At 52.9% G+C, this 25417-nt stretch overlaps 9 protein-coding genes across 9 annotated transcripts; 6 read left to right on the forward strand and 3 right to left on the reverse strand.

Annotated features, from left to right (window-relative positions):
• Positions 1-344: 344 nt before the first annotated feature.
• Positions 345-2979, reverse strand: BGZ61DRAFT_343694 (uncharacterized protein; the record flags this gene model as incomplete). Its single annotated transcript, XM_046239622.1, has 4 exons — positions 345-691; positions 741-2681; positions 2735-2896; positions 2952-2979. 4 exons carry the CDS (start codon positions 2977-2979, stop codon positions 345-347), a joined length of 2478 nt encoding a protein of 825 aa, XP_046109713.1.
• A 970-nt stretch (positions 2980-3949) lies between these two features.
• On the forward strand, positions 3950-5678 carry BGZ61DRAFT_443391 (uracil-DNA glycosylase-like protein). Its single transcript, XM_046244866.1, is given in 3 exon segments — positions 3950-4554; positions 4615-5271; positions 5287-5678. 3 exon segments carry the CDS (start codon positions 4214-4216, stop codon positions 5399-5401), a joined length of 1113 nt encoding a protein of 370 aa, XP_046109714.1. The 5' UTR covers positions 3950-4213; the 3' UTR covers positions 5402-5678.
• Positions 5679-7556: 1878 nt separating this feature from the next.
• Positions 7557-8153, forward strand: BGZ61DRAFT_473590 (uncharacterized protein; the record flags this gene model as incomplete). Its single annotated transcript, XM_046248471.1, has 2 exons — positions 7557-7647; positions 7876-8153. The coding sequence occupies 2 exons, from the start codon at positions 7557-7559 to the stop codon at positions 8151-8153; spliced, it is 369 nt and encodes a 122-aa protein (XP_046109715.1).
• A 1745-nt stretch (positions 8154-9898) lies between these two features.
• On the forward strand, positions 9899-13188 carry BGZ61DRAFT_342750 (uncharacterized protein; the record flags this gene model as incomplete). Its single annotated transcript, XM_046239536.1, has 6 exons — positions 9899-10076; positions 10160-10305; positions 10355-10448; positions 10499-10727; positions 10784-13020; positions 13076-13188. The coding sequence occupies 6 exons, from the start codon at positions 9899-9901 to the stop codon at positions 13186-13188; spliced, it is 2997 nt and encodes a 998-aa protein (XP_046109716.1).
• An 841-nt stretch (positions 13189-14029) lies between these two features.
• On the reverse strand, positions 14030-16460 carry BGZ61DRAFT_528191 (uncharacterized protein; the record flags this gene model as incomplete). Its single annotated transcript, XM_046253216.1, has 2 exons — positions 14030-15430; positions 15483-16460. The coding sequence occupies 2 exons, from the start codon at positions 16458-16460 to the stop codon at positions 14030-14032; spliced, it is 2379 nt and encodes a 792-aa protein (XP_046109717.1).
• A 1549-nt stretch (positions 16461-18009) lies between these two features.
• Positions 18010-19249, forward strand: BGZ61DRAFT_514282 (uncharacterized protein). Its single transcript, XM_046252202.1, has 2 exons — positions 18010-18918; positions 19054-19249. The coding sequence occupies exon 1, from the start codon at positions 18117-18119 to the stop codon at positions 18762-18764; it is 648 nt and encodes a 215-aa protein (XP_046109718.1). The 5' UTR covers positions 18010-18116; the 3' UTR covers positions 18765-18918; positions 19054-19249.
• Positions 19250-19377: 128 nt separating this feature from the next.
• On the forward strand, positions 19378-20569 carry BGZ61DRAFT_132221 (uncharacterized protein). Its single transcript, XM_046237166.1, has 3 exons — positions 19378-19719; positions 19769-20099; positions 20156-20569. The coding sequence occupies exons 1-3, from the start codon at positions 19463-19465 to the stop codon at positions 20459-20461; spliced, it is 894 nt and encodes a 297-aa protein (XP_046109719.1). The 5' UTR covers positions 19378-19462; the 3' UTR covers positions 20462-20569.
• A 930-nt stretch (positions 20570-21499) lies between these two features.
• BGZ61DRAFT_443407 (tRNA guanylyltransferase) lies at positions 21500-23219 on the reverse strand. The gene is made up of 8 exons (XM_046244867.1): positions 23101-23219; positions 22950-23039; positions 22759-22890; positions 22664-22708; positions 22440-22612; positions 22305-22393; positions 22149-22253; positions 21500-22101 (listed from the first exon to the last, which is right to left on the reverse strand). The coding sequence occupies exons 1-8, from the start codon at positions 23112-23114 to the stop codon at positions 21883-21885; spliced, it is 867 nt and encodes a 288-aa protein (XP_046109720.1). The 5' UTR covers positions 23115-23219; the 3' UTR covers positions 21500-21882.
• Positions 23220-23304: 85 nt separating this feature from the next.
• Positions 23305-25209, forward strand: BGZ61DRAFT_514285 (WD40-repeat-containing domain protein). Its single transcript, XM_046252203.1, has 2 exons — positions 23305-23839; positions 23889-25209. Exons 1-2 carry the CDS (start codon positions 23481-23483, stop codon positions 24928-24930), a joined length of 1401 nt encoding a protein of 466 aa, XP_046109721.1. The 5' UTR covers positions 23305-23480; the 3' UTR covers positions 24931-25209.
• Positions 25210-25417: the final 208 nt, after the last annotated feature.

Below are 25417 nucleotides of genomic sequence, written 5' to 3' on the forward strand. Positions count from 1 at the left end.
CTCAAAGCCAGCGTACCGGTGTCGCGAATGCCAAAGAGCCTCCCTCCCGTGCCCATTGTTCTGTCGGAATCCACGAATTCTCAAGTGCCTAATAAATCTACATACCAGAGCGCCGCCCACATGCCTCGACATTGTCACGTACGTGCGGCCATAGCGAGACAGCCTCTCAACGGGCGCACTGCACAATACCAGCGCCCACTGTGATTCTCACTTTGACACAGTATTCACTACTTGGTACCTGATTTATGAATGAAATCCAAAGACGCCATCGCTTTAATGCTTCCCGCGCGAATGAAAACGAAAACGCCCGCCATTTCTCTGCACGACCATCGTACAACAGCCCTTTACAACAGCCCTCCTCCTCCAGCAGCCCACTCTGCAAACCCTTCCCCTGCTGCGTTTTCACGCGCTGGATTCGGTGGGAGTCCTTGTTCTCGTCGTCGGTTATCCTCTTCTTGCATGTGTACCTGCTGTAAACGCTGTCGCCACCAGAGGAGAAGCACAAGGCACAAGGTGATTCCGATGATCAGGAAGCTCTCAACGATCCCATCATCCTCATTCAAGACATCACCGCTGGCAAGCGTATCGTCGTACAGACCCTCGGCGTTGTAAAACTCGTCCTCGTAATGAAGAGTGTTGTCTTGGAGGAAGTTGGCAATCCACTCGGAGAGAGACCGGACCTTCTTTGGTTCTGGTTTTGTCAGTAAAACACCGGTAGAGGGTCATATAAAGTTACTTACTCGGCTCGTCCTGAATGGAATGGATTGGTCCATGTGTCAGGGTATTCCAAGCACTCCGGAGTCGAAGCTTGAGGAGACTTAGTGTGACCGGGAGGTAAGCCTCCTCATTCACTTCCAACGCATGGTCGTAGTATCTCTTAGCGAGGTGGAAATCCTGCACCAGCCCAATGCCGTTCTCGTGCATCCATCCGAGATTGAACAGGGCCTGGGCGCTCTGAGCGTAGTCAGAGGCTCCAGTGTAGCACTGGACAGCCCTGGCAATATCCTGCTTGGCCCCAACACCATAGTAGTAGTAGTCGCCCATCTTGACGAGCGAATCCACGTTGGATTGTCTCGATGACCGTGTCCAGTAGATGAGGGCAAGCGACGGGTTATCCAGGAGGTTGTTCGGTTCTAAGGGCTTCTGGAGCCACGACGACAGAGGCAACCGAGACTGAACAGAGTCCAGCATGTATGCGACGTTGGTTTGGGCCTTTTCATATCCCTGCTCAGCCGCCATGAGGTATTCGAGGAAAGCAAGCTCGTAATCGCCGGCCTCATATGCATCGTTGGCGTCGCCCCAGGATGAGACCAAGGGCTCGGCCTTCTCCGCAACACTCTTGTAATAGCTCAGTGACGCACCGCAGAGCTTCTCTCGGCCAACGCCGTGGTGGATCAGTTCGCCAATGTAGTAGTGAGCTTCAATGTTGCTATGACGGCTCGCCAGTTCGAAATAGTTGTTCGCGACCCTGACATCCTCTTGGCCACCTTGATCCAGATACAGCTGCCCCATCTGAACCAGCGCCGGGGCATAGTCTTGGTCGGCTGACTTCTTGAACAGCTCCATGGCAAACTTGACATTCTCCTTCTGGCCGTAGCCATTGAGGTTCATCAAGCCGAGTCCATGTTGGGACTGTGCGTCTCCGTGAAAGATGCCACGTTCGAACCACAATTTCGCCCGCTCAAAATTTTGGGCGACACCATCGCCTCTCAGGTACATCCGACCGAGATATCCGGCAGCCTTGGAAGCGAAAGACTCGATCCCTGCCTTATAGTTCTCTAGGACGCGACCATCCCTCTTCCAGTATCGTGATGCCACTAGGAAGAAGTACTTCCGAGCCTGGGGGAGGTTTCGATCGAGACCACGCTGGCCCTCGTAGTATATTCTTCCCAGGTTGTATGATGCTTTGGAGTCTCCCTTTTGAGACATGAGGTCCAAGTATTCAATGACGTCGTCAATGGCTGCGTTCGCATCAGATGCAGGGTTCGCCTTGAGAGCATTCATGCCGGCGCTCGAGGCACTCGCTCCTTCGCCATAAATGCCACCGTCGTCATCCGAAATGCGCCATGCCTGATGGACCCAAGACCTGCCTCCTGGAGGGCCAGCTCGATACCACGCAATGACCTTGTCTGCCACACTCTTGTAGTATTTGACGGCGGCTTCGCAATTCTTAGTTGTTCCAATTCCACCGTTGTGTCGGAATGCTGTCGCCATTTCAGCCCGAACGTCTCCTTGTAGGGCAGCAAAAGTGTAGTAGAGGAGCGCTTTGGCCTGGTCGCGGGGCACCGCCCATCCAAGTCCAGTCGAGTAGTAGACACCCAGCATGTACTGCGCTGTCGAGTTTCCATGCACGGTGGCAAGCTGCTGGTAATGGTTGAAGGCGACGTGCAGGTTCTTGGGGTGGCTGTAGTTGCCGAAGAAGTTCATCTGAGCGAGGAGGTAGAGAGCGTCTGAATTATTCTGTTGTGCCGCCTGCTCAAGAAGCTGAACAGCTTCCAGGAGATGGCCACTGATTTTGGCGTCATGCGACTGCGATGGCGCAGTTGCTGGGCCGTGGGGGATCGCCTTGAGAATGTAGCGCATAACCGTTCCAACAAGGCCCGATGGTCGTCGTTTCCGTTTATGCAATGATTGGGGAGTCTTCCCGAGCTCGATCATGGCGGCATTGACAAGGTCCGCGCCTAGAAATAGTCAGCCTGTTGTCCGCGCCGGGAGGTCCGATGCGTGGCCATACCAGGTTGAGGACCGTTGTGACGGCCCTGGTCCACCATGACATCTGTCTTTGGAGCCGCGACATGCTTATTATGGCCACCTCTCTGGAACGGTGGAGTTTCCGTGTAGGTTTCTTGATAGTACTTCGCGTTTGTACAGAGTCCGGAGCTCGCCTGCCAAAGCACTGGATCTGGTCAGTCGTTGTCGCGTGCGTCTTGCAGCGGGGGGAATCAACATACGGAGCACCCAGACGAGTGATTGCCGCATCTTAGGCAATGACTATGTGCCTAAAGAGTCTGTAACAGCACTGGGCATGGCCGGTTTCCGAGATCAAGGATTCCGCTGTCGTTGTGATGGTTTCGCGGGGTGCGGATTGAGCTGCACTGCAGTAACAAGCTAGCTGTCCACTTGAAGCTTACGAAGTACATGAGGTAATGTGTCCGACGCCGCTTCGGCCACAAGTGGCTAAGCGCCGGTTTCTGGTCTGGCCATCGCTGACTAAGTCTCATCGCACCGGTCACGTCCCAAGGTTGATTGTTGTAGAACTCGGAGCTTTCGTTTCAATATCACTTCAATTACTATATTCTGTTGGCTATTCAATGGCATAGTGAATCCACTGTTTGAGCTAACGTCACTGAATATCCTTCGATTTATTGGGGTTGCGGCCTATGAGAGATGGACTATTTCTGCTTGATTGAAGACCATGCAGCGGATGAACCAACAGCCAGTAAGACAGCATCGCACTTGAGCTGGAACAACATGTTGAGATTGGGTTGAGTATCCCACCGTAATGACTACAGAAATATAAGCTCATGCGCCATTGGAATTCCTTCCTAAATGATCTCCTCCTTAGGTAGGTACTCTTGTTCAGCCATGCAGTCATCAATTCTATTCTAGATGGATGGATAAGATGACTTAGCTTAAACCTTGGCAGTAATCAAGCATGGCACTTTGGGACTCAGAATCACCAGGCAACGCAACGACTAAAACCAAAGTTCCCTCCCGCCCCCCAGCTACAAATGCATTTCGCCCACAACTGCCGAGGCGGCGTCGCTAATATTTGCCCGCAGCTGGACGGCTATAGCGCCATGGCTGCCTATAACCCCAGGGTTTTTCAGCGCCTCAGCCGCTAACGTCTGCCCCTGCATTTCGCGGCCCGTGAACACGAAAGTCACGGGTAGCGCGTTAATGGCTGCAGTTCGACCGCGTCACTGAACGCGTCTCACACCCCAGCTACAAGCTAATCCCGACGTCGCTGTGGCCTCGACGAAAACCCAAGTCATTTCGTAAAACGCCCTCCCAGCTCTCCCAGCCCTCTCCAGCCTCCGCTTCCTCTTTCCAGCGTTTATCTGCTACATCAATTCCGGGTGCATTCTCTTCAATTGTTCATCCACAATTCCGTCGCTACGAGCCCGAATTACCAGAGTGCCTCGCCTATTCAGAGATCTCCTCGTGCATCCACCCGCTGCCCCTTGGCCGTCTCCACCCCCAGATTCTCGCCATGTCGACCCTCAAGCGCAAGGCCAACTCGGCTGCGAATGGAGCTGATGCAAAGAAGCCCAAGGCTAATGGCAACATTGCATCCTTCTTCGGGGCGGCCCCGAAGCCGGCTGCTGCTGCGACTCCAGTGGTCAAGTTTGACAAGGCCAAGTGGGTTGCCGGCCTCACCGACGAGCAGAAGAACCTCCTTAAGCTGGAAATCGAGACTCTGGACGTGAGCTGGCTGGCCCACCTCAAGGATGACATCACCACCAAGGAGTTTCTGGACCTGAAGAAGTTCCTGGAACGAGAGTCCTCCGCTGGACGAAAATGGTTCCCTCCCAAGGAGGATGTCTACTCCTGGTAAGACAATTAGATGCTGTCACTTGCGAGCCATACTTGTGCTAATCTTGTTCATGTCAGGTCCCGCCACACCCCCTTCCACAACGTCAAGGTCGTCATTGTCGGTCAGGACCCGTACCACAACATCAACCAAGCCCACGGCCTAGCCTTTTCCGTGAGGCCCCCGGCTCCGGCTCCCCCCTCCTTGAAGAACATGTATATTGCCCTTAAGAAGGATTACCCATCGTTCGTGGTACCACCCAACAAGGGTGGTCTCCTTACTCCTTGGGCGGACCGTGGAGTTCTCATGATCAACACATGCCTCACTGTTCGAGCACATGAAGCCAACTCGCATTCCAATCGAGGCTGGGAGCGCTTCACTCAAAAGGTCATTGACCTCGCCGCACAGAAGCGGACGCGTGGTGTCGTGTACATGGCCTGGGGCACACCTGCCGGCAAGCGAGTGCAGAAGATTGACCGAAGTCGGCACCTAGTTTTGCAGAGCGTGCACCCTAGTCCTCTGAGCGCCTCGAGAGGCTTCTTTGACTGCAACCATTTCAAGAAGGCCAATGAGTGGCTGGTCAGTCGATACGGCGCTGAAGGCGAGATTGACTGGGCCTTGGTGCCTGGCAATTCCACAAAGGCTGTGGTTGAGGAGACCAAGACTGACACAGAGGCTGAGGCTGACGAAGATGCCAAGCCTGAGGTGAAGAAAAATGAGGCGAAGAAGGTCGAGACGAAGAAGGTCGAGACGAAGAAGGTCGACGTCGATGACAAGGAGAATGAGTTCGAGGAGGACGAGGAGGCTCTTGAAGAGGCCTTGAGGCTGGCCGAGGCCGAAGCTGAGACGCCCAAGAAGAAGGATTGAACAATTCGGTTTCAGTTTCAAGGCGCCAGTGTGTTTCTTAGGTAGGGATTGGGACTGTTGTACGGTATACTTTGTATGTATTGGATGGAAGACACTCGGACAGGTCCTGGGCGTTCGCGTGATCGATCAGGGATCATGGCAGGGCCAGCTTCGGGAGTCTGTGTACACTTAGGCTATAGGACGGGAATGGATGAATAACAGGTCTCGGTTACTCGCGTGTCTCTCGATTAACTGTGAGGTCATGACTGCCTTTGTGGGTCACATTCTCAATAAAAACAAATATGGAGTATGGGGCGCCTCGGACATCAGCGGCCGGTGAAGACGGACGAGAGGAACACTTATACCAGGCGGCCATAATTATCTGTCAGAAAGTCGACAGGCTGATCGAAAGCACGTCCATGTCGGGATGATTCGCAGTCCTTCTTGTTCGAAGCGATGAAGTCCAGGAATTGCTTCTCGAAGGCGGTTCCGAAGGCTCCAGTTTTTCTAGCGGGTGGCATGATGCGACTCCTTCAGCCTCGCGGCAGCGGAGCGCATGAAAGATCTAAGATGAGGTTTGAGGAGAGGAATCTCGCACGCGCCCACGAGTCCACACACCCACAATCAGCCTCACACACCCACCCCGTTTCGTCTTGAATTTGCCCCTCCCCCTCCTCTAGATCGTACGTACCTGGGACGAAATTAATCTAGCATGTCAAGTCATTCATCTGTTTCGTTTCTTCTGAATACGACATCGCTGACTACATATGTAGCCAACGCGGGGTGTGGCCCGGGCAAGGTTCAGCAGCAGCAACAACGTGGACCAACGGGGACCAACACTTGCATCATGGCCACGGCGTTTCAAATCCTGACGCAGCCCAGTAAGACGTTCGTAAATGCTGGACAGAGTTGGAAAGACGCTGCATGCAGTCCCGGCAGGTGCATGAGGCATGAAGGTGGTGGAGCACTGGAACTCGCGGTTCAGTGCCAGACCTCCAACCCGACCGGGATCATGGATCGAGTGTCTGCGTGGCGGCGTGCGGATGGGACGAAGACAGCACACGGACGTACTGGAGACGACCTTTTCGGGGCCGTCATGTTAGTGAGGCACGTCAAGAATACCATGTAACGGTCCCTGGGACGGTCTTTGCTTTCTTCGTCCCGGGTCTTCCAGCTGGCTCGGCATGACCTGCATCTCGATCCCGACAGATGACGCCAACAACCGGCATGGCGATGAGCAAGTGGGAAATGTTTCGTAATTGCTGCGGTACAGCCTGTTATTTGCTGGCCGGGCACATACGAACAAGCACCCGGCTGAGGTTGGCGGCGAGAGGACCACAGCTGGTGCCAGCTCACCACCCTCCTTCGATCCAGGAAGCCTCGCGAGAAATCCCATCGCACTTTAGCAGCCAGTCACGGCGCTGCTGAGTGCCGGGCTTTTAGCTAGGGGATGGATGCGTTGGCCATGCCAGCACACATGCAGCGGTTTTTTTTTGGGTCGGTCACTCCACGAGCCACGAGTTACTTGACAATGAGCGACTACGATTGGGCGGGTCTGGACGAGGCGCAAAAATACCAAAACCCATGATGGATTCTATACATGGGCATCGGTTGGCAAAAATAGCGGTGTTCGAGTAAATGGTTCCATTCCATCGGCGGCCCCTCTCCACATCCACCGGCCGAGAGCACAGAGGTTCATCCTAGGACACGGGGTATCCTAGATTGGGTTATGGCATGGCTTGAGCCAGTCATAAAACTGTCCGAAGTAGAAACCGCCATCAGTTGTGTCTGGACAGAACCTCGTACCTGGGACAGATACCGTGAGTGACCTTAAAAGGGGGCGTGGGAATAGTCTTCGCTAAATCTTTAGGCGATGACACGCTCTCTAGCGAGTGCACTTCCTTCATCCGATCGGTCGTCTTCATCGTCCCACGTCACTTGATCGGCTCGGGACAGGGCAGAGGGTGATATCAGAGGTGTTAACAACAGAGCCGGTATTGGCAGGAGGGCAATTGGGACCAATTGGACCTCTGGCGCGGTGACGACCGACCCTCAGGCGCGTCTGACCGAGGCGGCGAGCAAGAGGTGAAAGAATGGGCTGTGAAGGACAGGCTGGTCTAAGTGCAAGCCCATTGATGGGATCCCACTTGTCTGTCTACTCGGCACGCTGCGAAACATGGATGGCGTCAGGGCGGTCGAGCCACTGGCAATGGAGAAGACATGGTTGCAGCTTGGGTGTGGGCAGTTGATTGAGGCCAACGTCCCATGTAGGTACTATGGTAGTATCCATGAGTCCAAGCTGTCCAAGCTTCGTAGTGATTACCGCTATCAGCTGAGCAGGAAACGAAAGAGCGAGCAAAGAGAGATCTAAAACAACAGGTCATGACGACAACCCACAGCTCGCCGGAACAGGAACAAAGAGGATCTATACTAGTGGTCAACTGTTGGTGTTGAATCTTTTGGCGTTGCTTGGCTGCTTCTTGGTACATCCCTAGCTCCTACTACGGGGAGTAGTGAGGTGACGGCGTCCAACCATGGTGCCAAAGGGACACCTTTTTCGGGACCGTGGTCGCGGATCCCGATGCCGGCTTTTGGCGATGGTCCCCTGTCCACACGGGCGGTCCCAGGTCCCAGGTCCCCTGGTCATGGTTCCCAATGGAGCTGTGGTGATATCTCATGCCGTCGTGGGCGGGAGTTTGGCACAGGAAGAGTAGCGGAACCGACAGTCGCTGGCCGCGCTCAGCGTCCCAAACCAGGTGCGTGCCAGCAGTGATCGACAGCGTCCTTGTCTCGCCAGGCCTAGGCTCAGGTCAAATCCTAGTCCCCGCATGAGCCAGGAGCCAGGAACCAGGAGCCAAGCTCAAAGCAAATCAATTCATCAGAGGGGGGGCCTGGAATCAAATTACACGACCGCGCGCCCGCCTTGCCGCCCACGCAATTAAATTTCAGGACGTCAGGGACTAGACAGAAGTGCGGCTGGCTTGGATGGTGCCCCTCTAACTGGCGGCCCACCCGAGCAAGCCGCCGCCATCAGGTCCCGTTCCCAGCGGTCGCGCGTCCAGTCACAACGCGTCCAGGTGCCCCTCAGCGCCCTCAGGGCATCTCTCTGGCGCTGAGACTCCCCCCAATCTGCATCCCGCTCCCCTCCACCGGCGCTGGGGGCTAGGCTGCTTTGGGGACCCTTGGAGAAGCTTGCGGGCCTGTGGGGTGGCGCCGACGCTTCTTTCTTAAACCATGGCCGATGTGGATGTGAACGGCGGACGATGAAGATGAACTATGTAGGTACGTAGGGAGTACGGCTGATGTCCTTCTCAGCCTCACGCCTCGTACAGAAGGAATATGAGACCCCAGCTGGTATCTTTAATCGATATGTCCCTGACTACGAGAGGCAGATGTATGCATGTCTCGCTCCAATGCGGGTAATCATACCTAGACAAGAAAGAGATATCCCGAGAAAACAAAACTAAGAAAGTATCGAGGCTTGCGAATGGGGAGAGTCTAATTACTCTGTGCTATACTACGTCGTACCTAGACTCAGGAGACAACCTCATGTTCCAAAACATGCGGCTCGTTATCAACGAAAAGAAACAACGTCAAGACAAGATCAAGACAACGAACGGGTAGCCACACCCAACCACAAAGCACAAAGACAACCTCTCTTCCTCTTCCCATCCCGCTCTCCAACCACAGATCACACACAGACACAGACTCTCTCACTCTCACACACCCATCACCTCACCCCTCCACTCCCCCCAAAAAAGAAATGCCCCATGCCCACCAGATGAATGGCCCCCATGCCCCATGCCTGTAATCCCAGCTCGGCGCCCAATCTTAGTGCTATACGTACCGTCCCAAGGCCTGGTCGCGCACCCCCGTCGCCCCTGAAGCCGCTCCCCGTCCACCATCCCAATCCCAACCCCAATCCCTCATCCATCATCACCTTCCTCTCCTCCCTCTTTGTCTTTCGATTGGCCTTCGTCCTTCTAGTCCTTCTTCTTTTCGTTCTCTCATTTTGCCGAGGACGTCTCTTTTTTTTTTTTGGCGGCCATTTTCTGGCCCCCGTCGCCTCGTCGTTTCACCTTTTTCGATACCTCCCCCAACTCGCGCCTAAAAAAAAGTCCAGGCCTCTCCTGTCGTCTCAGCAGCGTCACGCTCACGCTCACCCACGACGCCCACGCCGCCACGTCCGCGCCCGATCCCCAACCTCGACTTACACGTCGCCTGGCGCCATCGCCCATCGTCCCGACCACCACGCATCCCATCTTTGACGGCAAGGCCCCGCGACCACCCAAAAAAAAAATCCAACCCCTGATCTTTGTCTTCTTCCCGCGCGACAGGAACTTTGCTTTTCCTTCAGCTCTCCGCCTGCATTTGCGGCCGACCTGAACACAAGATCCCCAGCGCTCCTCTTCGCCAGGTCCAACTCGCCGCTACTTCTTCCCTCCTGCCGTCGCAAACGCCAACGTGTACCGCGTCTGAACCATCCCATCACGTCCACTCCCACCGCCGTGGCCCATCATGGCCGGCCTCTTCTCCCGCCTTAAGGGCAAGGACTTCAAGAAGAAGAAGGGCAAGGACGGCGCCGATTCGCAGCCAACCCGACCCCAGTGGACCGATGCTTACACGCGGACCTCCGTCGAGCCTGAGGAGGTTCACGAGCTGATCCGATGTTGCACTGAGGAGCTCAAGGCGCGAGGTATGTCACCCCGGATTCTGTGCCTCCATGTCCTGTCCCTTGCGTCTCCTTCGACGTCATGCTAATTCTCCGTGTCTTACTAGCTCTCGACCACCCCTTTCTCCTTCTGCCATTCCGACCTACCTCCGATCCCAGCGCTGTGCGCACATTCATCAGACACTTCTTCGAAGCTCACCAAAACCTGCGCGGCGAGCAACTACTCCAGGAGCTGCGCATGACCGAGCCCATGGTACGTCGGCCACAGCAACCGCGCAACGTGATATTAACTAGGTCCACAGGTCGTTTCCGGCGTCGCAAAGTGGTGCTGGAGTCGTCTTCAGGGCGGCATTGTTGGTTGGGATGCCTATGAACTGTTCAAGGTCGGAGAAATTGGTACGTCAATCGCAATTGCCCAGTCCAACGGTGTGGCTGACTGGTCTTAGACTCGCACATGGCCCGAGACTCGTTCAAGACATTCATCCCCATTAGCGTCGAGAATGGTGCCCGCCAGCGCATTATCTTTGACTATTTTGACCTTTTGGCTGCAATTGCTGCCCACGGCAAGACCAATGGCCTCGGTGGGCGCAAGGTCTCCCGAATGGCCGCTTGGTGGGCCTTTGAACACAAGGACACCAAGAAAGGCTTTGAGGGAGGCTACAACTCTTGGCTTAGGTGAGCTCAATGTCTCAGATGATACCTCCGTCCCGAATGCTCACCAATGCTTCCAGCGCCGCCGATGCCACGAGCCACATGTTCTTCGCCTACCTCCGATCTCTTTCCCCCGAGGTGAATGTCAGCGGTATTACGATGCTGCCCATGTCCCTTCAGAAGCTCGTCCAGGAGACAGAGTACCCCCCTCAGCGACCCGAGTTGATGATGACGCCTACGAACAAGGTTGTCATGATCGTCGACACCGTCTCCCCCACGCCGTTTGCCCTCTTGCGCCGGGCCAATCACTTCCAGTATCGCGACGAGGACCGAGCCCTCCAGGAGTTCTCCGAGTACCAGGACCCAGTCAAGGCATTGACTGATGAGTGTCGCCGAGTCTTGAAGGCCGTTTCCGCCGCAAACCAGTCCCAAGTTTCGAGTTCTAAGCATTCTACGAGTTTGCGTGACGCTTCTTGGTCTCGTTTTGAGGATATCGGCTTCACGAGCACTTTAGAGGAGGATGACGACGAAGATGAGAGCGCCATCACCCATAGACAGCCTCAGGGTTTGAGGAGAGCTCCTGCTTCTGGAAACGGATTGGGCAGACCGACGACCCCATCTTGGGCCGATTTCCTCTCATCAGGATTCATTGATGAGAACTCAGCCTCCCGACCCAACCTTCTTCTGCCCCCTGACAAGGTTCTCCCTCCCATCGAGACGCAACCCAGACAGCGAAGCTCCCAATCCCACCGACCGAGACTCGAATCCGATCGCACCCTTGAGCCTGGTGAGCTGGCAAGCATCACCACGTTCTCTCTCGACGATGCTTTCTGGTGGGTCTGGATGACCAGTCTGGCTCCCGAAGAAACCGCAGAGCGCAAATCGGCTTTCGGTCGATGCACAATCATCGAGACCAAGATCCCCACGGGTCGATGGCTGGTGATGGAGGAAATGATCGCAGGCGCGGCTCCGGAACCCGAAGAGGGTGCCTATATCGCAGAGAAGAAGGGCTTCTTCTCCTGGACAAGGCGTGGAAAGGGTCTGAGTCGACGGAAGTCTGCCGGAAAGTCTGCCCTTGAGATGGGCAACAACGCCGGTAGCAAGGCTAGCATCGGACCGGATACGCATGCCAGGATACAGGCGAAGGCTGCTCAGCTCCGAGCTCAGGAGTTGCATGACAAGAAAATGGCTGCTCAGCAACAGCAGTCCCAGCGCCGCGGCCGATCAGACGCAGAGCTAATGGCTGAGAAGACTAACAGTGTACTCACGCTCCAGCCGGCCATCATTGGCGAGGCTTCGTCGGCTCTCAAATGGGTCAACAAATATGACAAGGGTACCATCAAGGATGTTTACTTGTCCAACAGCAACGCAGGCCGTGGCATGACCATGTCTCCAGTTCCCTCCGAACGCCTGAACGAGGCCGCCGAGACGAATGGGGGAATGAATGGACATCATGAGCAGGCGCCTGAAGTGCCCGCTAAGGAACCCGCACCTCCCCCTGTTCAATCCCCCGTTGTCCAATCCCCTGCTGTTCAATCCCCTGTTTTCCAGTCCCCTCCTGCCTCTCCGGAGATCAAGAAGGAATCCGTGAGGAAGCCTCTCCCCCCAGTGGAGAAGCCCGAGGAGGTTCAGATTCCAGAGGTCGTTGAGCCCCCGGCCAGTCCCGTCCCGCCCCCCAAGGACGACATCTTTGACGAAGTCACCCGGGACGACGCTCTATCGCCCGAGCCTGTCAGCCCCGAGAACAAGAAGCAGAAGAAACTACAGAAGGAGGCCAAGGAGGGTCGAGGTTTCCGCAAGCTGTTCCGCAAGAACCGAAGCTCCAAGCTGCCCGAGAATGCTGCTGCCGACGTCAACAGCATGCTGCGAAAGGACCAAGCCACGCCTGAGCCGCCTGTTCAACAAACAATCACTCCTGCCGAGACACCCGAGCCTGTCCTAGCTCATGATGAACCTGAGTCCACCGAGGAGCCCGTGAAGCCGGCTGCTGACGCCGTGGATGTGGAGGACAAGCCCAACGTTTCTGCGTTCAGCCAGGGCCCCTTGGAGGATCAGCCCGCCTTTGCCCCTGATACTGATGGAGAGGATGATGCCGTCCCGCCCCCCATTGGCCGCCAGCCGCGCCAGGCCTCCAACTTGAAAGCCTCTCAGCCCGAGGAGAAGCTGAGCCAGAGTGCCAGCCCTGGTGTGCAGGACCGCTGGGCACAGATCCGCAAGAACGCTGCGGAGAGGGCAGCCACTCGCCAGACTGATGAGCAGCCCCGAGTACCATCCCACAAGACTGCCGATGGTGATGATGATACTAGTGGAGAGGAGAGTAAGTTAACCTCTGAGCTTCCCCTTGATTTGCAATGACTAACCCTTTACTCAAGCTATTGAGTCTCGTGTCGCTCGCATCAAGGCTCGTGTGGCCGAGCTGACGGGTAACATGGAGACCAATGGTGGCCCTCAAGCAGCTACCGCCGCCGCCAACGCCCGCCGCTGAACAGTACTCCCGCTCTCAGACTCCGATCATTGAGACTCGCCGATGAGGCCGTTCAAAAATCCTGATTTCTTTTTTCGGATATTATCCCGCAACTCGTCGCTTTTACACTCGCCATTAATGTGGCAGGGCTCCGATACCCATCCACGCCCACCCACGCCTAATACAAGCCGTCGCTTCTGTTTTTATTTCCTCTCCTTTTTCTTCCTTTTGACACATATGATACCACTAGAAGAGGGAAGAAGAAAAGTCACGCGAGCACTTGAGAGTCCAGGAGAAGGGGAAGGGGGAACAGAGGGGGAGAAAAGCGAGGAGCCTTGAAAGCTTCTTTCCGGGTTTTCATGCCCGGTTTTTTCTTTATCCTGGGCGAAAAGAGGAGATGTTTTCGGATCAATTCTAACTTTTTGACTTTTTTTCCGTCATATTTCTATGTTCCCTATCTTCTATTACCTTCGTCGGGGTGAGCGAGTGGTTTCCCCATATCAATACCACTACCACTATTAGTACTATCCCCCATCTATCCATCGTTATCCGAGGGACTTGAAATGTCTACCTAGGTAGTTGCGAAAGCGCTGTTGCTTGAAACAAAGATATCTGCTACACTTTTGACCCGACGGAATGAGAAGTCACATTGTCGTTGATCAGTAGGTGAGATGACAGTTCAGTCTCTGTTGATAGCTATCATGCGGTCCACATGAAGAATTCACGACATGAATTTAAGACGTCGTTTTTGCACTCGTCCAATTGCCGTATTGTCTATAGCAACAATTTTTATGTGTATGTATCCCAGAATTGATCAGTATATAATCATGCATCACTACCCACATACCCCAGATGGTCATTCCTACGAACGTCCCTTCGAGTCATGCACATCCTCGTCACTGCTCCCATAATCAATCATAACAATTGCCCTGTGGCCTTCGTCGTCGGACACATACGCTTCCGGCGTCAAGGAACGCATAGGTTGTGTTGTCGGTACCTTCTCCGCTGCGCTCTCAGTTGGGCGCCTTGGAAGCACAGGTATCTCCTCTTCCTCCTTCTCGGCATACGTAGGACGACGGGGGAGAGGCGGTTGTACATCATGCGGAGAGGCGGAAGGACGTCTAGGTAGGGTTGGAGGTGCCTCCACATCCTCGCCAGTCTGGCGCCGAGGCAGTGGCGGCTTCTCTGTTTCTGGCTCCTGGGTCTTTTGTTCTTCAGGTGGAGGGGCCGACGGGGAGACGAGGCCAGGTGGGGAGATGGTTAGGCCACGAAGATCATCCGTCAACTTTACCTCGTTTGAGGGCTGGGTTTTCTGGGCATCCTTCGACGGGTCTGCGTCAAAGTCAATCAGACTGCCCTCGACTTGATCCTCCTTCAACTTGATGAGGTCATCCTTTTCGATCTCTGTGCCAGCCTTGATACCGACGAAGCCACATTTCCGCAGGATCTCGCCTGTCAGGTCAGGATATCGCAAGTGACCGCTGACAGACTCGCTCAGGTCCAAATTCTCAACCCCCTCGACGTTTGTAACGGACTGCAAGCCGGCAACTCCCATGGCGAGGCTGTGTGCGCGGTACAGAAATCCAAGGACCATGTCGTTCTCAGAATAGACATTGAAGATCTTCCCGGACACGACGGTGCGTAGCGTACGCCAGTGAGCCGGAGCTGAGGGCGCAGGCGCGCCGATAATAACGACACTGTCGATAAGTCCAAATGCATGTCGTTCAGCGAGCGACTGCAAGCAGGCGTGGATAGCTGTGGCACCTAGGGAGTAGCCAATCAGGATAACAGGACGCTCGCCCTGGACCTTGTTAATGAGAGCATCCGCGAGTAGGCGGCCAGCCTTTCTAGAACGGTTGTGTGCGCGGTTGAACGGGTTATCGACATTGGATGCTGCAGCGAGCACCTGAACGGGCCAGAGAGCGGCGAGCAAGGTAGCCAAGACAGTGCGCTTGAGAATTTCAACCTTGATCGTGTTCCAAGCGAAGGACTCAACGAGAGCACGGAGTGCGCTTCCAAGAGCTAGGAGAGACTTTAACTCATACCGAAGAGCGAAGACCTCAGCGTCATCGTTGAGGACGCGCCACGGTTTCGTGATGTCGTCCTCTGTGTTGAGCCAACCATTGATTCCGATGGTGACACGGAGCCGGTGGTCTTGCTGCGCTTTTTGATCTTCAGGCTGGAATTTCTTTCCCCACTCCTCCTTAAGTGGGATAAAGCGGAAGTCTTCAACCTCTTTGGCGTACTCGTCCATCATCTCGCCCTAGTGATGGCTTCAGCACAACTTCTAAACATGTGGCAAGGAGAAAACTTACAGTCATCTTAGCTCCATATGCGCCGAAGAGAGCCCCAACTAGGGCACCGTTCATCCAGAATATGCCTAGGAAGCTGGCTACTCCTCCCAGCCCCACGCCTCCGAGGACACCGCCGATAGCACCAGCAACTAGAGGGGCGGCCAGACCACCAGTAACGCCAATGACAGCGGCACCGGCAACGGAGGCCAAACCGACTTTCCAGAACCGGTTGAACTTGTTGTCTTGGCGACGCTTCGCAGCTTCGGCCTCCGCTGACATTGCTTCTTTTTGTTTTTCATCTGCCGCAGACGACTCGAGGAGAGATTTAGCGATCTCAACCTCCTGTGCGATGATGAATGTCTGGGGGACTTCCAACGCAGATGCAAGATACAGTGCCAGGGCTCGTGAATGAGCGGAATACTTTCCTGTTGAAAGAAGGAGAAGGAGAATACAAACAATAGCCTCTCTCCTGTCTGCTTGAGGGATCGTCGTTAATCTCGTCGGTATCGGATGATACAAGGCCTGGAGCGAGGTAACATCCTCTGACTTGTCAATTTTGACTTCACCGAAGCTGATGAGATTCTCACCCTCTTCTGGGGTGTCCAGCTTAATCTTCTCCATAGCTTCCAGTCGCTTCTGCCTCTCGCCCTGGATCTTGGCGTCGTCCGGGACTCGCGCAATCTCCTCAAGCTTGGGCATAAGCTCACGTTTCCAGTCAGACATGTGTTTTATAGCAGCCTTCTGAACCTGCTGGGCCTGCTTCGAAGCCCTGTTCCGGATCTGCTGCTCGCGCCTCCTGGTTTCCTCGTCATTGGTCTTGGAGCTCTCGCCTTCGGCGGTAGGCGTTCCCGGGGCTACGGGGCCAAGTTCATCGTCTGGAGTCTCCAGCTGTGCGATCATGTATGAAGTGATCTCATGGACAAGCTTATAGAGTGCCTTTCGTCGCGCGGGGTTCAGGCTGATGACAATCTGCCGCGGATCGGAGCAGAGTGGCGCCATGATGCAGTGCTCGCCCTCCCGGAGCCAGAGCGCACCAGATATTCGGGATCCTGGCGTTACCGTAACACGAATATCGGGTTTCGGCGATTAGCTATGGGTATGGACTGTTAGCAACATGGCTCATGATCAGGCATAGTGGTGGGACGCCCTACGTCATGGAGCCCGGAGTGGGACACGGAGATGGGGCCACTTACTGGAGAACAACTCGGTACGCTGATTCTGGCAACGCCGTCAAGCGGTCTCTGGAGCCTAATAACAGCTTGATTCTGGAGGTATTACGCTCTCCCAATGTTTGATGTAATATGTCCAATGTGCCGTGCGGCACCAGGCTGTTGGATCTCCAGATCCTTCCAGGCACCCATCACGTGCTTATCCCTTAGCCCCATGCGGAATGGGAAACGCCAAGAGCTGAGGGCAATTAACATTCCTCGCCATTCTTCTTCAATTGATACTTTGTAATAAAAGGCATATCTGAAATGAAATACGTCATATCTAATCGAATGCCCATTCACTGGAGTGGGGTTGTCAATGGGCACTTGGATTGTAGGGAAGTCCAACAGACAAGCCTCTCTGATTTCCAGGCATATAAAATCCGACAAGGGCCCTGTGGATGCACTGCCAAGGGTCCAGCAGCGCAACAAGTTGAAATCGGCCTGAACGACTGGGTTTTATAGCACTACAGGCAGGTTACCCTCGGTTATTACTCCGTGTTGGCTCAAATTAAAATAAGTTGGTTACCTGTGAGCCTAAAAACAGTGGTTCATTCCACTCGTTAAGCCATCGACTAGTAGCGACAGGCGGGGCTCGGTCTTGGTCTCTAATAAATCATAAATTTTATCTAGCGATAAACGCAAGCTACAATCTCACTACGGTATTGGCAGGCCTCCGAAAAATCCAACGCTAGAGCCCCTATTGAATGAGACTCTGGAAAAGTACCGTATTAACTCAGTGAGTTGGCCCTGAATCGTTCCCCACTTATTACCTTCGGGTTTTCTTATACCTAATGATTTAGGAAATCTAAGCCTTACAAGTTATCTTATAGTTTCGCTTTAGTCCATAAAATCAGTGCCAATTCATCGGGTCGATACAGTAATAGGGGCCTGGTTGAAAAACTGTTGACCCATAACTTGCGTCCGTGTTCGTCCGTGAAATGCTTATTATCCTTCCCGATAGTTCTAGTTTATTTAGCGGCAGGTCTTGTTGATTCGTTGTTCCAGAGAGGGACACTGATATGGTTGACGGACTCGCCTCTGATTTAACTCGAGACTTCTCACCTCTTGACTCTGGGAAAGTTTTTAAACTCACGTTTATCTTGCGCAGGGAGGAGACTATCTTGTGGGATCTTCCGACTTCTCTGATTCAAACTTTCCAGGTAGTTCTTCTTCGAGTGGCAGTGCAGTTCAACCTGACACGCAGACTATTGCTTGAATGAAGAGGACTGCATAGCTCTAGGGTAAGTAGGCAGCCAGGGGTACCACGATAAGAAATGCGGGTGCGCGATAAGACCCAGGCCCGCTAAAAAAATCAATGCGACCTTCAACTCGGGCTTCTCAACTTCTGCGTTCACCAGTTTCTGCCCCTTCGTTTGACAAGATCCTAAAACTCCCACACCATAGGGCCACCCCCGAAAACCTTCGTCGATAGTCGCCCGTCATAATGGACGCTCACGCCCTCCTCTCCTCCCAAGGCTGGCGAGGAACTGGTCATTCGCTCCACAAGACCGACGATTCGATTGGCCTCTCGAAACCCTTGTTGCTGTCGCGCAAGGACAACACCAAAGGATTGGGCCAAAAGCAGCATTTTACAAGCGACCAATGGTGGATGAATGCATTCGACGAACAATTGAAGGGACTCGACACTTCCAAGGATGGCAAGGTGGTGCAGACGCTCACCACCGGGAAGTTGAACACGATCGACAAGAACCTGGGGAAATACTCTGTGTACACATCGTTTGTGCGAGGTGGATTTTTGGAGGGAACCCTCAGCATATTGGAAATAAAGGACTCGTCGAGCACCGAATCCTCCGAAGACGACAGTGCCGACCAAGAGCGCGCGAAGGCATCCAAAACCGAAAACCGAAAAGAAACCAAGGAAGAGCGGAAAGCCAGAAAAGAGGCGAAGCGAAAGCGAAAGGAAGAGCGAGCTCGCGAGAGAGCCGAGAAAGCCGCCCGACGAGAGCGGAAGAAGTCGAAGAAATCAGCGAAGTCATCAACTGAATCGAGCGACGCGGACGACGAGAAGCGTCGACGGCGAGCGAGGAAAGAGGAAAAACGGAGACAAAGAGACAAAGAGTTAAAGAAATAATGGACAAAGGACAAATATGGCGAGTCGCATCTGCATAGCGAAAGCATCTTCACGGCGTTTGGGTCTATAGTTCTGAATGATACCCCCTGAACTCACGCAATTCTCCTCCACCGGTACAAGCGTCGCTTCTCTTGATCAACCTCCATTCCAAAAATTGTGAGCGCAATGGCCTCAGGCGACCGATGGTGAAGTCCTAATGTTCTTTCACATTTTGTCTCCATGCGCATCCTCCGAGATTCCATCGCCCCTTCACTTCCATCACTCTCTTGATCAACCTCCATTGCAAAAGTTGTGAGCGCAATGGCCTCAGGCGACCGGTAACTTAAAGATGCCCCAGCCTCCAAAGGGGGTGGAGCTGTAATAAAAACGGCAGGCTTACTTACACGGAGGTAATGAGGTCTTCGCTTCGCAACATATACAATTTTGTATGGCAAAGAAAGCACTCTACTCCCTTATAGCGTGCTGCACGGCTTTCAGGCCGCCTTGCGAGCAGTGATTCACTCAAGAGTATACGTAAGCGTCGACTTGCTTCCCTCTTAAATTCTTTCCCCTTCTGAGCAGACACTCTTGAAAAACCTGACCAACACAACATCAACATCAAGTCCTCAATCGCGAGAGCTTTGTTTCATCCACTCCGCGGATGGTGCTCAGATCAGTACATTCCGTTCGACAAGGCGCTGAGCTTATGACATTCGAAGATGGCAGACTGCAACGCAGCACAGGCAGCTATTCACAAGCTTCCACCCCAGGTTTTATCTGCTATTTCATCACTCCTTAACAGGGAGAGTCTGAATGCAATCACTCAAGCCTCAAAGTTTTGTCGCGAGCATTTTTGCCGTGAAATGTTCAAGGCGGTTCGCTTTGAGAGTTCACGGGCACTTCTTACGGGCATCATATGGACGTTTCTCCATTGGAGGGTCGATCCAGGTATGGTCCGAGTACGGGAGCATATACGGTATGTTTTACTTCTGATTGTTAATAAATTCTTCTAATATATATAATAGCCATGCTACTGTTACGATTTTCCAGCATACCAGCGCAGATATTATACCTGGACAAGGTCCAAACTGGAGCAGTACCGAGGGTACTCTCAAGGCATTAAGCATCAATGTCGATACCGACTCACTTGCATATAAAAAAGCAGTCAATACCCATCGGGGATTGCAACGGCTACACGTTATTGGCACAGTACCCGATCTAGGGACATCTTTCGGCGGACGGGCTATAGCAAGTGCTGCTAAATCCTTCAAGAGCCTCAAGTGGCTAGCTGTTTCCTGTGGGACGAGGGAATTCATGAACGGACGGATGTTTGAGCCTGAAGATTTGCCTGACCTTGTGAGTACTACCAGGTTATATATCTATGAATGGCGGCTAACCATGATTTCAAATAGAACAATGCTATCAGAGCCATGGTAGCCCGCATTAAGACTCTGCCAGAGCTAGAGCGCTTGTCGGTACCCATGGGGTACTCTGCAGTGCCAGCCAATTTCCTTATGGGCCAGCAGCACTTGGGCAACCCTATCTTAGGGATGAGCATCTTGAACCTTGGCGTGAGAGCCTGGCCCTTCAATTCAGCAACGATTTGCCGCATCTTCAGCAAATTTTTATGTTGGGCAGTTTTCCTGATTGCGCCCAAGCAACCAGAGAACACAGCGGCGCCGAGGCGGTTGTCATGTCCGGGAACATATGCACAATGATCCAGCTCGAATCCTTTCCCTGTGCAGTTTTCGATTGAGCCCTAGGGGTTTCGTAACGTTCTCCATCGAGTCTCGCGATGGATTCTCGGAGGATGCGCATGGAGACAAAATGTTAAGAACATTAAGACTTCACCATCGCAGACATTACTTTCTTATTCGGCACACTCACCATGACGGCACACACCACACCACGGCACCCTTCTCTTGTGCATCAAGATGGACGACCTGACGGGTCTCAGGGAGGATTTACGACGTATCGAACGCCAGCTCCGAAGAGCAAACAATCTTTTTCAGCGTCGATATGAAGACAAGTCGGTACAGAAAGAGAATGACTTGGTGCGGTGGTTCGATCGCGACCTCCGCGCTGGTTTATTCATGCCGGATCTAGCTGGAGAGAACGTGCGCTACAGCGTTGATGATTCCAGGACTGGGAGAAAGCGGAAGGGCAAGGCGGTTCACAACCCAACTGAAAGCGACACCGTTGACGCCGCGCTTGATGAATCAGAGCCAGAGGATCTCGACAGCAAGCGTCTCTGTAACTACGATAGAACTGAGCCTCAAAACGAAATCTACGATATTCAGACCGACACCACTCTCGATCGCTCGTTTGCCGATTACCGCAGAGTCGATCCCGACAATAAAACAGAAAATAAAACATAAAATAAAATAAAATAAAATAAAATAAAATAAAATAAAATAAAATAAAATAAAATAAAATAAAATAAAATAAAATAAAATAAAATAAAATAAAATAAAATAAAATAAAATAAAATAAAATAAAATAAAATAAAATAAAATAAAATAAAATAAAATAAAATAAAATAAAATAAAATAAAATAAAATAAAATAAAATAAAATAAAATAAAATAAAATAAAATAAAATAAAATAAAATAAAATAAAATAAAATAAAATAAAATAAAATAAAATAAAATAAAATAAAATCTATTTATTTTTAATTTATTCTTAATCTTAAAATAAGAAGTTTTTAACTGCCTGTTATAATATTAAAGCCTGTAATACAGGCAGTTACAAGTTAGCTTGGATAGAGAAGACCATACTGCTGGGTTTAACTAAAGACGTCGAAACAGCAATAACAAAAGAGCCAGGGGTTTATCAAGGAAACAGGCAAAGCCCTGGTTCCAGGAGCCCTTGCGCTGCGTGGAGCTGGTACGGATGCTAGTCAGCTAGGGCGAGAGGGCGGGTTCAGGTGAGGTTTATCATGGGTGTTGGAGATCTTGGGGTGTTCTGGAGGTCGGATCGTGGGATTTATCAGTGTAGATATAGAGGCTAGAATAGCTGAAGGGCGAAAAGGTTAGACAGGATTCCGGCAGAAGGAAAAAAAAGCAGCTGATGGGGAATCTAGCCGCAGTGCATCCTCCACTAGAGACCCGGTGTGAATCTTTCAGCTTCAGCCTATGATTTATGTTTCTTTTGGAATCTTGCCAGGCTTGTTGGAGAGAATCCACGGCCTCCTGTCCCAGAAGTCATCCTTGATGATGTCCATGTGCTCCACAAGAATCCGTGCCTTGGCTCTACGCTTCTTGTCGTTCTCCCTTTGAGTCTTTGACTGCGTAATCGGCTCCGCTACTGAATCGATGGTTTGTGCAACATTGTTACTGCCGGGATCCACGAGCTCGTACTGCAGAGGGTTAAAATCATACTGGGATGGGGGAGATAGATACACACGTCGCGGAATATGACACTTCCTTTCTTGAAAATCTCAGGCTCGTTGTTATAGTTGATCGAGAATCGCGAAAATAGAATCTCGTTCTTGTCCGCAGCCACGGTGCCCTAGTACTAGTTGTCAGTACGATTTCTTGGTGGAAGATTAACGGTGCTCACAGCGAGAGTTTTCTCGGCCTCTTTGTTATCAAGTCCTCCAAGCTGAATCAGCGTCCAAAATGTCGTGTTGTAAAGGTTGTTGATGTGGCCTCCATTGTCAGTGAGGACGCTGCTAGTGAGGGGGCGGTGGCTTACAGTCTACTTGTCGCCAGCTCAAGTAGTCACGCAGATTCTGGACGCTAGGGTAACACACCGCTCGACCATCGAAAGTGGGAAGTGGAAACGAAAGGGGAGTGTCGGGGAAATGAGTCGACCATGAGTAGACGTAGTTGGAGGTGAAGGTAGAAACAACTGTGCTGACGAGCTTGCTGCCAAGGTGTTAGTCATTGACACTCGCGTGATGGCTCGCGGGATCCTACCTGTCCCTCCTCTCGAACAGGGTACAAGACTTGTGGAAAACGAAGCTGTCGAAAAATAAGCACTGCAGTTCTGCTAGGAGTGATGGGGTCATGACCTGTATTCGTCACTGACACCGTATGCAATGGTGATGTCGGGCAGGTCAGCTACAACGGCTCTGGCGGCTGTGTTCATGAGATCCAAGGCCCGACGGTCATTTGGCTTCTCGAAATTGTACTTTGCGCACATCCTTGGCACTGTCAGAATACACCTTCTTCGGCAGAGAGGCGGCGGTTGGGGAGTGGTTACTTTGTGAAGGCTCGCCCATCTACTCGGACCACGATCCAGGTATTGGGCAGTAGTGGGTCGGGAATCTCGAAATCACGGACATATTCGAATCTTGGGAGGGGTTAGACAGATGAATAGTGGGAGCCAGTTTAGTACACAGGAGGAAACTGACTTGGAGTTTGCCATGGTTGCGAATTTGGAAGCAGCCGTCTTGTGGAGGAAAATGAGTGTTTGCGCGGGGACGCTGTGCCGCTGTTTGAGATGTAGAGGGGCATGTGAGGTGAGAATTGCTAGTGTAGCACGCTGTGGTTGAGGGGAGCGCAAGCGCTTGGACCAGCCAAGGCCCTAATTTCACACCGGGCGTCCTGACTCCGATCAGCCATCTTAGCGGAGCTCAGCCTTGCAGATTGAAGTCCCGCCTCCAACGCGGCTGCACCGATATTTTTGTAGTCCAGCCTTTTTGGAACCAGCCGCAACAACCCCCTCCATCCTCGATGGAACGCGACGACCTCGGCCGTTAGTTTCGACATCTTCATAGAGCGCCGCTTCACCATGAATCTCCTACTTTCCGACGATTACCTGCTTCAGGATTATCCTGAGAACATCACGAACACGATCCGATCGGGACATGCGACCATGCTTCGCTTCAATCGCAAGGGCGACTACCTTGCCTCCGGTCGAGTCGACGGCACTGTTGTGGTGTGGGATCTCGAGACCATGGGCGTCGCGAGGAAGCTGAGGGGCCACAACAAGAGCATTACCTTCTTGAGCTGGTCAAGATGCGGTAGATACTTGCTGTCGACTTGCCAGGGCTGGAAGGCCATCCTCTGGGATCTCCAAGACGGCAAGAGGCTGCGCGAGGTGCGCTTCCGCGCCCCGGTGTACATGGCTGAGCTACATCCGTGGAACCAGTGAGTTGGCCTGGATACAGTGTGATGTTCATATGCTGATGTGCGCCAGCCTTGAACTCGTCGCCGCGCTCTTCGAGGAGCAGCCAGTCGTCGTCGACATGACCGAGCCCGTCGACGTGAAGCACATACTCCCATCCGCACCGAAACGAAATACCGACGGCGATACGGCATTGAAGGAGAAGCAGGCAAAAGAAGACGCCAAACAGATGACAACATCCATTGTCTGGAGTGTCACCGGAGACCACGTCCTCGCTGGAACAAACAAAGGGAGGCTCAACATTATCGACGCCAAGTCTTACGAGATCATATACTCGGACAAAATATGCTCAGGAGCAATCACTACGATGCGGACTACAGGGTCAGGCCGGGAGCTGCTGGTGAACTCGCAAGACCGAATCATTCGAACATTTCGAATACCAAATCTCTCCACCGATGACCTCGACCTGGACACCTTACAAATACCACTAGAACACAAGTTCCAAGATGTCGTTAACAAACTATCCTGGAACCACGTCACATTCAGCGCGACCGGAGAGTATGTGGCAGCCTCGACGTATAACAACCACGAGCTGTATGTCTGGGAACGCAATCACGGCAGTCTCGTGTGCATGCTCAAGGACCCGAAGGAGGAGCAGGGAGTGATAGAGTGGCACCCAGCTCGTGCGCTTTTGGCTGCATGCGGCCTGGAGACGGGGCGGATATACATATGGTCTGTGATTAGTCCACAGAAGTGGTCGGCGCTGGCGCCAGACTTTGCAGAGGTCGAGGAGAATGTGGAGTACATCGAGCGGGAGGATGAGTTCGATATCTATGCGCAAGAGGAGATCCACCGGCGGCGACTCGATGCGGAAGACGAGGACGTTGATGTTCTGACGCTCGATCCGTCTAAGGCTTTGGACGAGGGTGACGGCTTCCGGATGCCAATTCTCTTCAACCTTGGCGAGAGCGACAGCGAGGACGAGTTTATCGCGGTGTCTACCGGAACCATGAGACGTAGGAGTCCTGGCGAGGGTCAGGGCGATTTGGACGCGGTGGTCGAGAAGGTGACAGTAAAGAAATCAGGCAAGGCAGCCAGAAGTAGAAAGCGATAAAGAGACAGCGAGGCCAGAAAGAGCTGTCAGAGTTAGGCTGAATCGAGCTAGATACGGTATTAGTTAGCGTCATGAAGCGCAAGACACGTCTCGTCTCGCTTTGACGTGGGCCAGCATGATCAATGACAAAGGAGTCGCAACGATGCGACAAAGCGCCTTTGTTTCGTCTGTAATCGTTGCTTCGCATGGCCGAACAGTGAATGGATTGGAGAGATGAAACCCATTGGTAGGCATTGACTCGAATGTGCAGGGGCTTGAGTCATCGGCGTGTTGTCCATCCTGGCCAGCTGGTCAGAGATTATCAAGTAGCGGTACTTGCCTCGCGTGACGAAAGACAGGGGGTGACAAAATAATCAGCGCGAAGTTGGAGGCTGACACGCCGAAACTCGCAGAATTTCCCTTTAGTCAGCACGTGAGAGCGTGCCCAAAAGGTACCCGGTACCCGTGATTGTCTCTGCCTGAGGCCACATTCATGTACCTCCAGGGA

The sequence above is a fragment of the Ilyonectria robusta genome (genome assembly GCF_021365365.1).
Source record: "Ilyonectria robusta strain PMI_751 chromosome Unknown BGZ61scaffold_3, whole genome shotgun sequence".
Lineage (NCBI taxonomy): Eukaryota > Fungi > Ascomycota > Sordariomycetes > Hypocreales > Nectriaceae > Ilyonectria > Ilyonectria robusta.